The sequence below is a fragment of the Helianthus annuus genome, chromosome 5 (genome assembly GCF_002127325.2).
Source record: "Helianthus annuus cultivar XRQ/B chromosome 5, HanXRQr2.0-SUNRISE, whole genome shotgun sequence".
Lineage (NCBI taxonomy): Eukaryota > Viridiplantae > Streptophyta > Magnoliopsida > Asterales > Asteraceae > Helianthus > Helianthus annuus.
In genome coordinates this window covers 118,875,823-118,889,078 of record NC_035437.2, presented here as the reverse complement: position 1 = coordinate 118,889,078, position 13,256 = coordinate 118,875,823, and the positions used below count along the sequence as shown (strand labels likewise).

The following is a 13,256-nucleotide window of genomic DNA, read 5'->3' as shown; positions in this document are numbered from 1 at the left end:
TGATGGTACAATTGAGAGGTATAAAGCCAGGTTAGTAGCTAAAGGCTACACTCAAACATACGGGATTGACCACTCTGAAACCTTCTCTCCAGTTGCAAAGATTAACACCATCAGAGTTCTATTCTCTGTAGCAGCAAATAAAGGGTGGCCACTTCACCAATTTGATGTAAAGAATGCTTTCTTACACGGAGAATTAAAAGAAGAAGTTTATATGGAAGCTCCACATGGATTCACAGTTAATTTTGGAGAAAGAGAAGTATGTCATCTGAAGAAATCCCCGTATGGCCTAAAACAGTCTCCTAGAGCATGGTTTGGTAGGTTCACCTTGGCCATGAAGAACTACGGCTTTAGACAAAGTAACTCAGACAATACATTGTTTCTCAAACAGAGAAACAACCTCATAACCTGTCTAATAATCTATGTCGATGACATGATCATTACAGGTAATGACAAAGAAGAGATAACCAAGCTAAAGAAAAACTTGTTCACAGAATTTGAAATGAAGGACCAGGGAGACTTAAATACTTCCTTGGCATTGAAGTTCTGAGGTCAAAACAAGGGATCTTCATGTGCCAGAAGAAGTATGTTCTCGACCTGCTAGCAGAAACCAGTTTTATCGATTGCAAACCGGCAGATATGCCTATGATTGTAAATCAGAAGCTCTACATAGAAGAAAAAGCAGAGCCAGCTGACAGAGAAAGGTACCAGCGAATTGTGGGGAACTGATATACCTCTCTCACACTCGACCTGATATAGCATACGTTGTAGGAGTAATAAGTCAGTTTATGCATCAACCTCAAAGCGCTCACATGGATGCAGTCTTCAGAATCTTAAGATATCTAAAGGGAACGGTTGGTCACGGAGTCCTTTTCAAACCAAATGGACATCTAGGGACTCAATTATACATCGATGCAGACTGGGCAGGAGATAAAGGGAACCGAAGATCAACCTCAGGTTACTTTACCTTAGTTGGTGGAAACCTCGTCACTTGGAGAAGTAAAAAACAGAAGGTGGTGGCCCTGTCAAGCGCTGAACCTGAATTTAGAGGAATAGCAAAGGGGATAACTGAAGTACTATGGGTACGGAGGCTCCTTACTGAGATAGGATTTCCACCTCAAGAAACTAGCAAGATTACAACTGATAATAAAGCAGCTATTCAAATATCTGAGAACCCAGTTCAACATGATCGAACGAAGCATATAGAGGTAGATCGACACTTCATTAAAGAAAAGTTGGAAGCAGAGATTGTTACATTGTCATTTGTCCCATCAGAAGAACAACTGGCTGACATCTTAACAAAAGCTGTAAATGAAAGGATACTACACAATTGTTTGGACAAGTTGAATTTCAGAAATCCCACAATTCAACTTGAGGGTGAGTGTTGAAAGAAAGGAAGACATTTTAGGGGATCAGCAAGATTGTCTGTCAATCACATCATATCCCAAAATTAGTGGAGCAAAATATACGGTTTCTTTTCCTTTGCAATGACAGCCAATCAACAGTTATTTTTTTCCTTTTAGGATCTTTGTAAAAGTAGTATAAATAGAGGCTCTCATCCCCTATTGTAATCATCCATTACAAGAATACAAAAATCCTTTTACTCATTCTCATTTCGTAAGAGTAAGTCGGTTTGTGTTTTAGCTACTCCTACCAATGTTTTAAATATTGGTATGTAGCACCTGGTAATACCGGATATTGGACATGAGCCAGGTATGGAAAGACGGTAATACTATAATATAGTATTTGTTGTATATCCACGGTAAAGCTTGTTCTACCGGTTCGAACCGTTGAACCAGTTTGCAAAATCTTCAAATTTGATTATTGTATTTTATTAAAATCAGATATTAAGGTAATAACTGACCTTCCATATTTTCGATAATTAACTTAGCATTCCTAGTTTCTGTGTACGCTACTCACGAGCTTCCAATCTTCTATATTCCATGGTGAACTTGATAATGCCATAAACATATTATACACTTTTATTTAAAAAAAAAACCTTTGTTGAAAAATTGAGTATTTTTTATTATTTTTTTATTATAGAACTAGGTTATAACCAGTGTATTACACGGTTTAAATAAATAAATTTTATATACTAAATAATAAAACAATATATCTTTAAAAACCTCCTTTATTGCACGGGTTGAATAAATATAATTTTATATATTAAATAATAAAAAGTTATATCTATAAGAACCATATTGTACGTGTTGAATAAATGTAATTTTATATACCAAAAAAAAGTTATATCTTTAAAATCACGTGTATTACATGGGTTGAATAAATATGATTTTATATACCAAATAATAAAAAAAAATTACATCTTTAAAAATATGCGTATTACACGGTTTGAATAAATGTAATTTTCTGTACTAAATAATAAAAAATATACATCCTTAAAAAACCACGTGTATTGTACGAATTGAATAAACCCAATTTTATATATCAAATAATAAAAAGTTATATCTTAAAACACCTCATCTATTACATGGGTCAAGTAAATGTAATATAGTGAAAATAAAAATATTTAATATATTAATACAAAGTTTGGTTTTCGTGATAAAAAGAGATTATTCTATTATTGCAAAATTTGTTAACGAAGTCTCAATAAATGTAACTCTTTATTTAAAACTCCGTAAATATATAAATGATAAATAATATTAGTTAATTTTATTTCAAGTTTCGTAAAATCTATTTGATACCAAACTAAACAAAACGTTCAAATATATAGTTAAGATCAAATTAGATAACTAAGTTTGAATTTGAAGTAAATAGATAAATATAAAAGTAATAATTAATTGAGTTAATTAATTTTTCGTCCCCGTGGTTTGTCAAAAATCACTATTTCAGTCAATTAGTTTAAAAAATACGATTTCAGTCCCTGTGGTTCACTTTCGTAACCATTTTTGTCCCTATGGTCTCAATTTCGTAACAATTTCAATCCATTATTCTGTTAATTACAGGGACTGAAATGGTTACGACGTGTACTGAAATAGTTACGAAAATGAAACCTTAGGGGCTGAAATCACAATTTTTAAACTAATTGACTGAATAGTGATTTTTGACAAATCATATGGACGAAAACAGTAATTAACTCTAACTAATTCAAATAAATATTACTAGGTTATAACCCCGTGTGTTACACGGGGTTGAATAAATAAATTTTATAAATAAAAAAACAATATATCTTTAAAAACCTCATTTATTATACGGATTGAATAAATATAATTTTATATATTAAATAATAAAAAAATTTATATACCAAATAAAAAAAGTTATATCTTTAAAACCACGTGTATTACACGGGTTGAATAAATGTAATATTGTTTACCAAATAATAAAATGATACATCTTTAAAAAACCTCATTTATTACACGGGTTGAATAAATGTAATTTTATATACCAAATAATAAAAAAATATCTCTTTAAAAATATGTGCATTATACATTTTGAATAAATGTAATTTTCTGTACTAAATAATAAAAAACATATATCTTTAAAAAACCTCGTGTATTGTACGAATTGAATAAATCTAATTTTATATTTCAAATAATAAAAAGTTACATCTTAAAAAACCTCATGTATTACATGGGTTAATATATAAAATTATATTTATTCAACCCGTGTAATATACGGTGTTCTAACCTAGTAATTTTTTAAAAGAAAGGAATATGCCACAGAATAATAATGAAGTTTTATCAGTGTTCCAATTAAGTCACTAATAAAATTTATTGTTCCAGTTAGATCATTTTACTTTATTTTGGTGTTAATATTTTACCTGAATAACAGGTCATAATCCTACATGACATTTATTTAACTTTTTTTTTTAAAAAAACATGATGACATGGAATCAAATAAAAGAAATATAATAAATCAAAACCCAAAACCCAAAACGATCAACTATTACAACTCATAAAACAAACAATTAGGTACTATGCCCACCATATCCCTATTTCTAAAGTGATGTTTTATGAATCGGTATTATTAGTAGTATGAAGGGTTTGGTAAAAAGCAATTGAATTTTTGGCTCATTTTAATTTTTTAATAAAACTTTCATAATTTTTAGTAATTTAAACGAAATGATTTAGGAGGTTTTATTAATTTATTTATTAAAAATAGGGTAAATCACTTTTTTTTTAATTTTTTTGCATTTTTTTAACTTTTCTACAATTAAAAAAATCGCATTTTGTTAACTTTTCCACAATTTTTTTAAGCTTTTTTAAACTTTTAAACCTATTTCTCATATTTTTTTACCAATCCAGATGGCATTTTATGTGCCATGTCAACAATTTATTTTTTTTTATAAATAAAACCTAATTAAATGTAATGTAGCATGGATGACCTTCTATTTAGGTAAAATATCTATGATTGAAACATCAAATGAAACTTGAATGACCTAATTAGAACAAAAAAAAATTATGAATGATCTAATTAGAATACTCTTGAAACTTGGTTACAATTGTACAAAGTTAACCATTAAAAGAAAGACCGGAAGAAAGAAGAAATAGAAAATGTAAAACAAAAGGGGAATGAATAATGGAGAAGCTTTGAAGAAAGCTACAAACAGCAAATCTCAACATATGAGACGTAATGGTAAGTTCAAGGTCAACAAATATAAATAATATTATAAATGAGAAGTATTATAACCTAAATAATAATTATCTATAAAATATTAAATTAATAATATTTAATAGGAGGGTTATTTATAATATAAGATATTAAATTAAATAATATTTAGTAGGAGGGTTATCTTTAATTAATTAGAAAAAATTAAACTAAAATAATAATTATCTATAAAAGATGGTCTAATGTGATGACAAGTGTCCCTAAAGTGGTTTCTTTTATTATATAGTATAGATTATAAATAAGAAGGAGATTAAACTAATAATTATCTATAAGTTATTAAACTAAATAATAGTAGTTAATAGGAGGATTATCTATAATTTAATTAGAAGAGATTAAATTAAAATAATAATTATCTATAAGAGATGGCTAATATGATGACAAGTGTCCCTAAAGTGGTTTTTTTTATTATATAGTATAGATATTGATATAGATAGATTATGTAGAGTATTATGTACTTTTGAATTATTTTTTTAATAATAAAGAACTCCATTTTATCCATTATATATATATTATATTATATATATATTATATATATATTGTTTGATGAATAGTAACTTTATTTTTATAATAATATATAGCTTTTGTTATTATTTTATTTAACATATTATAATAGTTTATTATTATATTTAATTTTAATAACATATTTTTTATTTTATTTCTTTTCTAAAACCATGTATTTCTTTCATCATCTTTAATATTTTTTTTTTCTTTTTTTAGAACATACATTAATTTATCGGTTAATTCGATACTTTTATCGGTTAATTTGATACTTTTTTAATAACTTACGTTTATAACTTTTTTTTATAAAAACTTAAGTACGTAGTTGTGCTTGATTTTTTCCTTGACATTCTGTTATAAGTTTTGTTAAAAACGAAGTTGTACTCAAAATAAAGTATTTATTTGGTATTACAAAACGATACGATGATAAACTAAAGCGTTCTAATGGTTTGCCTTTCTAAACAACATGCTTTATTTTCAAATCACGTTTGTTTTACATTATTATTTGCTCGATTTCGCCGCAACGCGACACTTCAAAAAATCTAGTTATTATTGCAGACAAGTGAGTCACTAAAATATCCCCCACCCTCGCTCACTCTATCCAAATAAGTTTTCCTCCATTGTCTTGTCTCTCGAAATTTGTAAGACAGAATGCAATCATTGATCTCTACATCACCAATTTCTTCATCAAGTCTGCAACCACTCGAGTCCTATGCTTCGTTAACGGCGTCTTTCAACCTCCGTTTCTGCAGTCTCCGGCGAGAAGTTGTACCATTATCGCACCATAAACACAGAGTTATCGGTGCTGCATCAAAGAGGACTAGGAAATGTGTATCGGCAGCTTCTCCGGACAGCAATGGAAGTCCTCCGACCAAGTTTGATTATGATCTGGTGATAATTGGAGCTGGTGTTGGTGGTCATGGTGCTGCATTGCATGCTGTTGAAAAGGTTAGAACAACAAGTTGTTAATTAGATCATACTAGAGCCGTTGTTTAATTACTTGATTTTGTCATATTAGGTTTACTTGAGAATATGAATTATGATGATTTATGTTTTATTTTTATTTTTATTTTTTAATGCGGCATGAAAACTGTGAAGTACATTGTTTGACCGTTGACGGTTTGTTGAACACAAAGTAAAAAATCAGAGTAAATTACTTTTCTTTGAGAGATAGTGTTTTAGTGGTTTTAAGACCATGTGCAATGGAAAAGGCACAAATAATGTACTTCAGCAATAGGGCATTATGGAGAGTTTTTCTAAAATGGGTGTAGTGAGGACGTGAGCATTGTGGGGTGCATTATGTTAAAAGAAGTGTAATAGAATTAAATAAAAAAAACCATCAAAAAATTTAATTGGACAAACCCCAGCGTGGAAACCGGTGATTGGCCAAAACCATTGAAGCAAGGCGTGGAAAAGAACACGCCAAGAGCATTTTTTTCGAAAAAAAACGCCCAAGGGTGGTCTAGGAGCGTTTTTTTGGGGAAAAACGCCAAAAAACCCTCCACTACGGGTGGTCTAACACTATCCAAAATCAAAAAGTTTAAAACTCTGACTCCCTAACCGCTCATTTTATAATGTTTTGAGTCCAATTTTTTAATACTTGTACTTTGATTTTGGACTCAAGCGGTTAAAACAAATAAAACACAGGGACTCAAAACGTTATAAAATGAGCGGTTAGAGACTCATAACTTTAAACTTTTTGATTTTGGACTCAAGTGGTTAAATCCACTAAAACATAGGGACTCAAAAAGTAATTTACTCAAAAGTTATGTATTGTTAGAACTCTAATAACTGGTTTGATATTGAGTAGGTTACATGTTTTATTATTCAGGGGCGGATCTACCTCTTAACAAGGGGTAACCCACGTTGCCCCTTGATGCTCCGACGGTAGTGTAAATTTAGTGTGAATTTTGGAAAAATTTGACGTTTTTTCGATTTTGTTACCCCTTTTCTTTGAAACGTTGCCCCTATAAAGATTTTCTAGATCCGACACTGTTATTATTAGGTTATTTAACATATTGAATGATCAAACATCTATGAATTGATCTAATGAGATTAAAAGGTGGTGCTAAACAAACACCAATGACACACTATCAAAGAGCACTGACGTGTCATAGGGTCATATAAAAGAGCGAAAATGGTCATATGGGGGTCATGATAAAAAGAACATGGTCATATGGTGGGGCCGCAGGGGCCAAATCATAGTGTCAAAGAAATGACTGTTGTGACCAATGACAAAGTCATAAGTCCCATATGACCAGTTTTTCGCCCTATCATATAAACCCATATGATGTGACAGACTATAGTGTGGAGACTTGATTGACATTATACGGCTTGTGTCACGTCATACGGGTCGTATGACAAGCTGATTTACACTATTGGGAGTGTGTTTGTATAGCATCATGACATTATCGGTTTAAAATGGTAGTTACTATGATCAGTGGATTTTGTTAGTCGGTATCAATGGCGGAGCTTAGTAATACATGAGTAATACATGACAGGGTCTAAAAACAGCTATCATCGAAGGTGATGTTATAGGCGGAACATGTGTAAACAGAGGTTGTGTTCCTTCGAAAGCTCTTCTCGCTGTTAGTGGCCGCATGAGAGAACTCCAAGATGAACATCACATGAAAGCTTTAGGAATACAGGTGATACAACAACTTCTTTAAATCCCTTTTCTCTCCGATACTTTAAGTTGTTCAAATGTAACAACTCGTGAGAGCCCGTTTCAACTTATATACTTTGGTCCTTTTCCAAGTTTATCAGGTTTCAGGTGCTGGCTATAACAGACAGGCAGTAGCTGATCATGCAAGTAATCTTGCTTCAAAAATACGTAACAATTTAACGAACTCAATGAAGGCACTCGGTGTGGACATATTGACAGGTTTTGGTTCAATAATGGTAAGTCATTTTCTCCTTTAAAATCTTTCATTACGTATTATAACGTCAATAAACTTGTTATCAGGGTCCTCAAAAGGTGAAATACGGACTGGATAACTTCATAACGGCAAAGGATATTATAATCGCTACTGGATCAGTCCCTTTCGTCCCTAAAGGCATTGAAGTTGATGGTATATAAAAGCTTCACATTTATTTACTAATCACCAAATTATCTGTATAGATTTGCAATGATAATAGTATGATGTTCAGGGAAGACCGTTGTTACCAGCGATCACGCTTTAAAATTGGAGTTTGTTCCTGAATGGATAGCCATTGTAGGAAGTGGGTATATCGGCCTTGAATTCAGTGATGTGTACACAGCACTTGGTAGTGAGGTGGGCCCTCCTATTTTATAAACTTAAGTATAAAAATTTGCACACAATCGGTTATTTTACAAAATATATATATATATATATATATATACATATGTGTGGATTTGATCAATATCTTACAAGCGGGCAACATGATACAGGTGACATTTATTGAAGCTCTTGATCAACTTATGCCCGGATTTGATCCCGAGATTGGCAAGTTAGCTCAAAGGGTTCTTATAAATCCTAGAAAAATTGACTATCATACTGGAGTATTTGCTACCAAGGTAATTAGCTGTTTATTATTTTTCTTATTAAGTTTAAAAATACGTAAGTGAGATCGAGTTTCTCTCATTATTTCAACAGATCACCCCAGCAAAGGATGGAAAACCAGTCATTATTGAACTTACTGATGCTAAGACAAAAGAACCGAAAGAGACACTAGAGGTATCGTTTGGCAGATTCAAGAAAATTCAGTTAATTTTTGGAAAAAAAAAATGGTATTGTCGGAAATAGGCATCTAGCCTGTGTATCTTGATAAGGAAAAACTGAATTTAAGTAGAAACAATTCAGAAAGTTTTTAACCATTCTGTCGTATTTTACGTATGCAGGTGGACGCAGCACTAATTGCCACTGGAAGAGCTCCATTTACAAAAGGTCTCGGTTTGGAAAATGTATGCTAAGAAGTATTAAAGAATTAAACATTGAATATAATATATTAATATATTATATTATAAGATGTATGATTCTAATGGTTTAATGGATTTTCTCCAGATAAATGTTGAGACTCAACGTGGTTTTGTTCCTGTTGATGAGCGTATGCGAGTAATCGATGCAAAGGGAAATACGGTTGGTTGCAAATGAAACTACTAGCTTATATAAAGAAATAATATTATTTATCAGTTTTTGACAAGGAATTTTAATTGTTATTTGTTAGGTTCCTCACTTATATTGCATTGGTGATGCAAATGGCAAGTTGATGCTGGCTCATGCTGCAAGTGCACAGGGAATATCAGGTAAGTGACGATAATGTTTATTTTACATTTTTAGTATACTGAATCAGTGGCGGAGCCAGAAATTTTTTCTTATGGTGTCATTTTTTATGGATACCCCAGTTTATATTAACCCAGACTCAAACTTTTTGGATCGGTTCGGATCTAGTCCGGTCAAATCACATAATAAAAGCAAATATCACAGTAAAAGTACAATGTCATTGAATAAAAACACATAATAAAATTACAAAGTCATTGAATAAAAACACATAATAAAACTACAAAGTCATTATAAATATATAAAAAAAAATGCATTTAATAGTTGCTCTGTACGCATTTTCATGTTTTGAAAACAATTCACGATGTTTTCAATGGCAATTTGCAAAAAAAAAAAACCTCTTTTTTAGTATAACAAACAAGTGCACGCATCATTCAAATGATCATCAAACATTCTGTTAGGTTAAACAATTGAAACAAAACCGATTAGAAATGGGGCTATAATGCTTACTGGATTAGAAAAAATAAAAATAAAGCAAAACAATGGTGTCGTTTGTAAAATACAATGGTACTGCTCGAATTTTTCCTATTATACGTTGTATTTGTTACACAAAATTCAATGGTGTCGGACGACACCGTTGTTCAAAGTGTAGCTCCGTCACTGTACTGAATTATTCCTTAATGTTTCTTTTGAAATAGTTGTTGAACAACTCAGTGGAAAAGATCATGTTCTCAACCATATGAGTGTCCCAGCAGCGTGCTTCACCCATCCTGAAATCAGTATGGTGGGATTGACTGAGGTAAATGGGGTCGGCTGGATTTGGTAATGAGTCAAAATGGGTAATTTGGTTATGGGTTGGGTTTTTGTCCAATTTTTTAAGATTTAATTATTGAATTTGGGATGTTGGCCGATCTTATCATCATTGAACGGTTCAGCCTCAAGCAAAGGAGAAAGCCAAGAAAGAAAAGTTCAAGATAAGTGTTGCAAAGACGAGTTTCAAGGCGAACACAAAAGCATTGGCCGAGAATGAAGGGGAGGGTCTTGCCAAGGTCTCTTCCCTCAACTTCTTCTTTATTAATAAGAATACTGTTGTGTTGGGTCACAATGGATTCATTTTTTGTATATTTGCTTCAACTGCAAATAGAGAATGTTAATGGGGTTTTGGTTTTGTATGATGATGCAGTTGATATATAGGCCTGATACCGGTGAGATTCTTGGAGTACATATATTGGGGATGCATGCTGCTGATCTTATCCATGAAGCATCAAATGCCATTGCATTAGGAACTCGTGTTCAGGCACGTTTTCACCCCTACTCATTCAATTAGGAAAACATAAACTTGAACCATGAATATAATGGGTAGTCATAATTTGAAGTCAATGAATAGAATGTTAATATAACAAAACTAAATATACTTTTGCAGGACATTAAGTTTGCAGTTCATGCACATCCCACCCTATCAGAAGTCCTTGACGAGCTTTTTAAAGCAGCACATGTCAATGTAGATGAACCCAAGCCGGTAGCAGTGTAAGTGAGGTGGTTTGATCAGTTATATGTATTCGGATTATGTTTGATGATGGTTTGTACATCTTATTGCTTGTTAGCAAAAGTTTACAGTTATAAGACGATGTGTTTTCCGCACATAAAGGGTGGCAAGTAAATATCGCCAACCAGTTATGTGCGGATGATTTAACCCGTATTTTTAAACGTTTTTTTTCTTTTTTAAAACAATATATTTTTTTAATAATTCTTGGCTAAATTGCACTTTTCGTCCTTTATGTTTCAGGGTTTCTGCAAGCGCTGTCCTTTAAGTTTAAAAATTACACTCTATGTCCTTTATGTTTGCAACCTATAACGGACGGTGTCCTTTCTCATAAACCCAGTTAACTTTTTATGTTAAAACCCCTTTTTGTAAAGCTCCTTAACAACAAGGACCATATGTGTAATTTTACCGTCTTCCCCAACCCTAACTCTACTGATCTCTTCAAATCATTCATCTAAATCTCTGTACTCTATATCTATATATTACAATACACACACATCATTCAACTTCACCAACAATAACTGCCTCAATCATTCAACATCCACACCTCTATTCAGATCTCTTCCTCAAATGGACGATTTCGGATTCAAACCACAAGGGAAAGCCGCTCCGATGAAAGCCATCTTCGTCTTTGAGTCATTTCAACCCATTTCTTTTGTGACAAATCCCTCTATTACACGCGATTTGTCACAAGAAAAACGGGTTGAAACGACTCAAAGACGAAGTACGGGGTTCGCCGGAATTGGTAGTGCTTACCGAATTACCATCGAAGTAACGAGATACATGCTGAAACTTCGTTGTTAAGTTGTTATAAGAAGGAGATGCTGTTTATTGCGAAAGAAACGGACCGAAAAGGCGTAGAAATGGGGTTCCGGAGTTGCCGGAATCCGGCGAAATTGCCGACCGGATAAACATAGAAGATGGCGGCTGATGCTTTTGTTTTATTTTTGAATGTTTCACTTTTTTACATAAAAGGTCCCTCATGTTTGAAGTTGCCTCATGTTTGAAGTTGAGAGAGACAAGAGGTTTTAGCATAAAAAGTTAACTGGGTTTATGAGAAAGGACACCGCCCGTTACAGGTTGCAAACATAAAGGACATAGAGTGTAATTTTTAAACTTAAAAGACAGAGTCTGCAGAAACCCTGAAACATAAAGGACGAAAAGTGCAATTTAGCCATAGTTCTTTTTTTATTTTTAGAACATATATTAATTTATCAATTAATTTAATATTTCTTTAATAATTTACGTTTATACCTTTTTTTCTAAAAACTTAAGTACGTAGATGTGCTTGATTTTTTCTCTAACATTCCGTTATAAGTTTTGTTAAAAACGAAGGTGTACTAATAATTTGGCTTTCTAAACAACATACTTTATTTTCAAATCACGTTTGCTTACATTATCATTTAGCACGACATAAAAAAAACTAGTATATACCTAAATTTAGGATATTAAGCCTCTGATAGCTTTCGTATTCTTATTTAAAATAATCATTTTTGTATGTAAGAGCAAAAGATAAAAGAGAAAAAATGTGTGCTTTTAAGAACAAGGAATAATGGATTTTAATAATCCAAACTTTTATTCGTTGGCCGGCAACGGTTCCAACTTAAAAAATAACTGCTGGTGGTCCCAACTTTTCACATATTGTAAACAAATGGACTTTTACTAAAAAAAAACCTTAATTTCTTTTTGTCTCTTTATCTTTTTCGGTTTAGTAAAGGTCCATTGGTTTACATTATACGAAAAGTTGCCGAAAAGGATAAGAAGACAAAAAGAAATTAAGGTTTTTTTAGTAAAAGTCCATTGGTTTACAATATACGAAAAAGGTGGGACTACCACCGGTTATTTTTTAAGTTGGTACCGTTTCCGGCCAACGACTAAAAGTTTAGATTATTAAAATCCATTATTCCTAAGAACAATTAGTAGGGTAAAAAAGGTGGAAGAGATGTAACGTGTTTCAAAAAAATTTATATGAAAACTACTTATTTATATGTTAAAGGGGAATTGGCCTGTAATAATCTCACCTAGACCTTATTGGTCATTAATAATCCCACCTCAGAATATTCCCCCCACCAGTCCCACCTTTCACCTATTTTTCCTACAATGGTCTCCCGTTAAAAAAACTTAACGGAGCTAAGTTTTTTTCCAAATTACAAACAGATTTTTTAGAGCTTTTGATCAGAACGACGATACGAGTCCATTGATGTAAAACTTGCCTCGAAGCGGTGCTCCAAGTGACTTGATTTTGGTTAATTGAAAATTTAAACACCCGAATTAAAGCGTCGTTTTCATCGTTTGGAGCATCGTTTCGAGGCAAGTTTTACATCAATGGACTCGTATCGTCGTTCTAATCA

The 13,256-nt window shown here is 32.2% G+C and overlaps 1 protein-coding gene across 2 annotated transcripts; it reads left to right on the top strand.

The window, feature by feature from the left end:
- The first annotated feature begins 5,672 nt into the window (after positions 1-5,672).
- On the top strand, positions 5,673-11,073 carry LOC110941156 (dihydrolipoyl dehydrogenase 1, chloroplastic). Of its 2 annotated transcripts, none has more exons than XM_022182775.2 (14): positions 5,673-6,069; positions 7,623-7,769; positions 7,888-8,022; positions 8,087-8,192; positions 8,272-8,396; positions 8,534-8,659; positions 8,739-8,819; positions 8,984-9,046; positions 9,147-9,221; positions 9,310-9,388; positions 10,061-10,161; positions 10,298-10,411; positions 10,546-10,659; positions 10,786-11,073. In XM_022182775.2, the coding sequence occupies exons 1-14, from the start codon at positions 5,773-5,775 to the stop codon at positions 10,891-10,893; spliced, it is 1,671 nt and encodes a 556-aa protein (XP_022038467.1). In that variant the 5' UTR covers positions 5,673-5,772; the 3' UTR covers positions 10,894-11,073. The 2 variants fall into 2 exon arrangements, with proteins under 2 accessions (XP_022038467.1, XP_022038468.1); XM_022182776.2 differs by having other exon boundaries at positions 5,796-6,069; positions 7,880-8,022.
- Positions 11,074-13,256: the final 2,183 nt, after the last annotated feature.

Bases quoted from the DNA above. Each gene is read 5' to 3' on its own strand.
- LOC110941156 (XM_022182775.2), top strand. From the start codon at position 5,773: ATGCAATCATTGATCTCTACATCACCAATTTCTTCATCAAGTCTGCAA. The intron at 8,660-8,738 runs GTAATTAGCTGT...TTATTTCAACAG, and splicing joins CTGGAGTATTTGCTACCAAG to ATCACCCCAGCAAAGGATGG. The intron at 8,820-8,983 runs GTATCGTTTGGC...TTACGTATGCAG, and splicing joins AACCGAAAGAGACACTAGAG to GTGGACGCAGCACTAATTGC.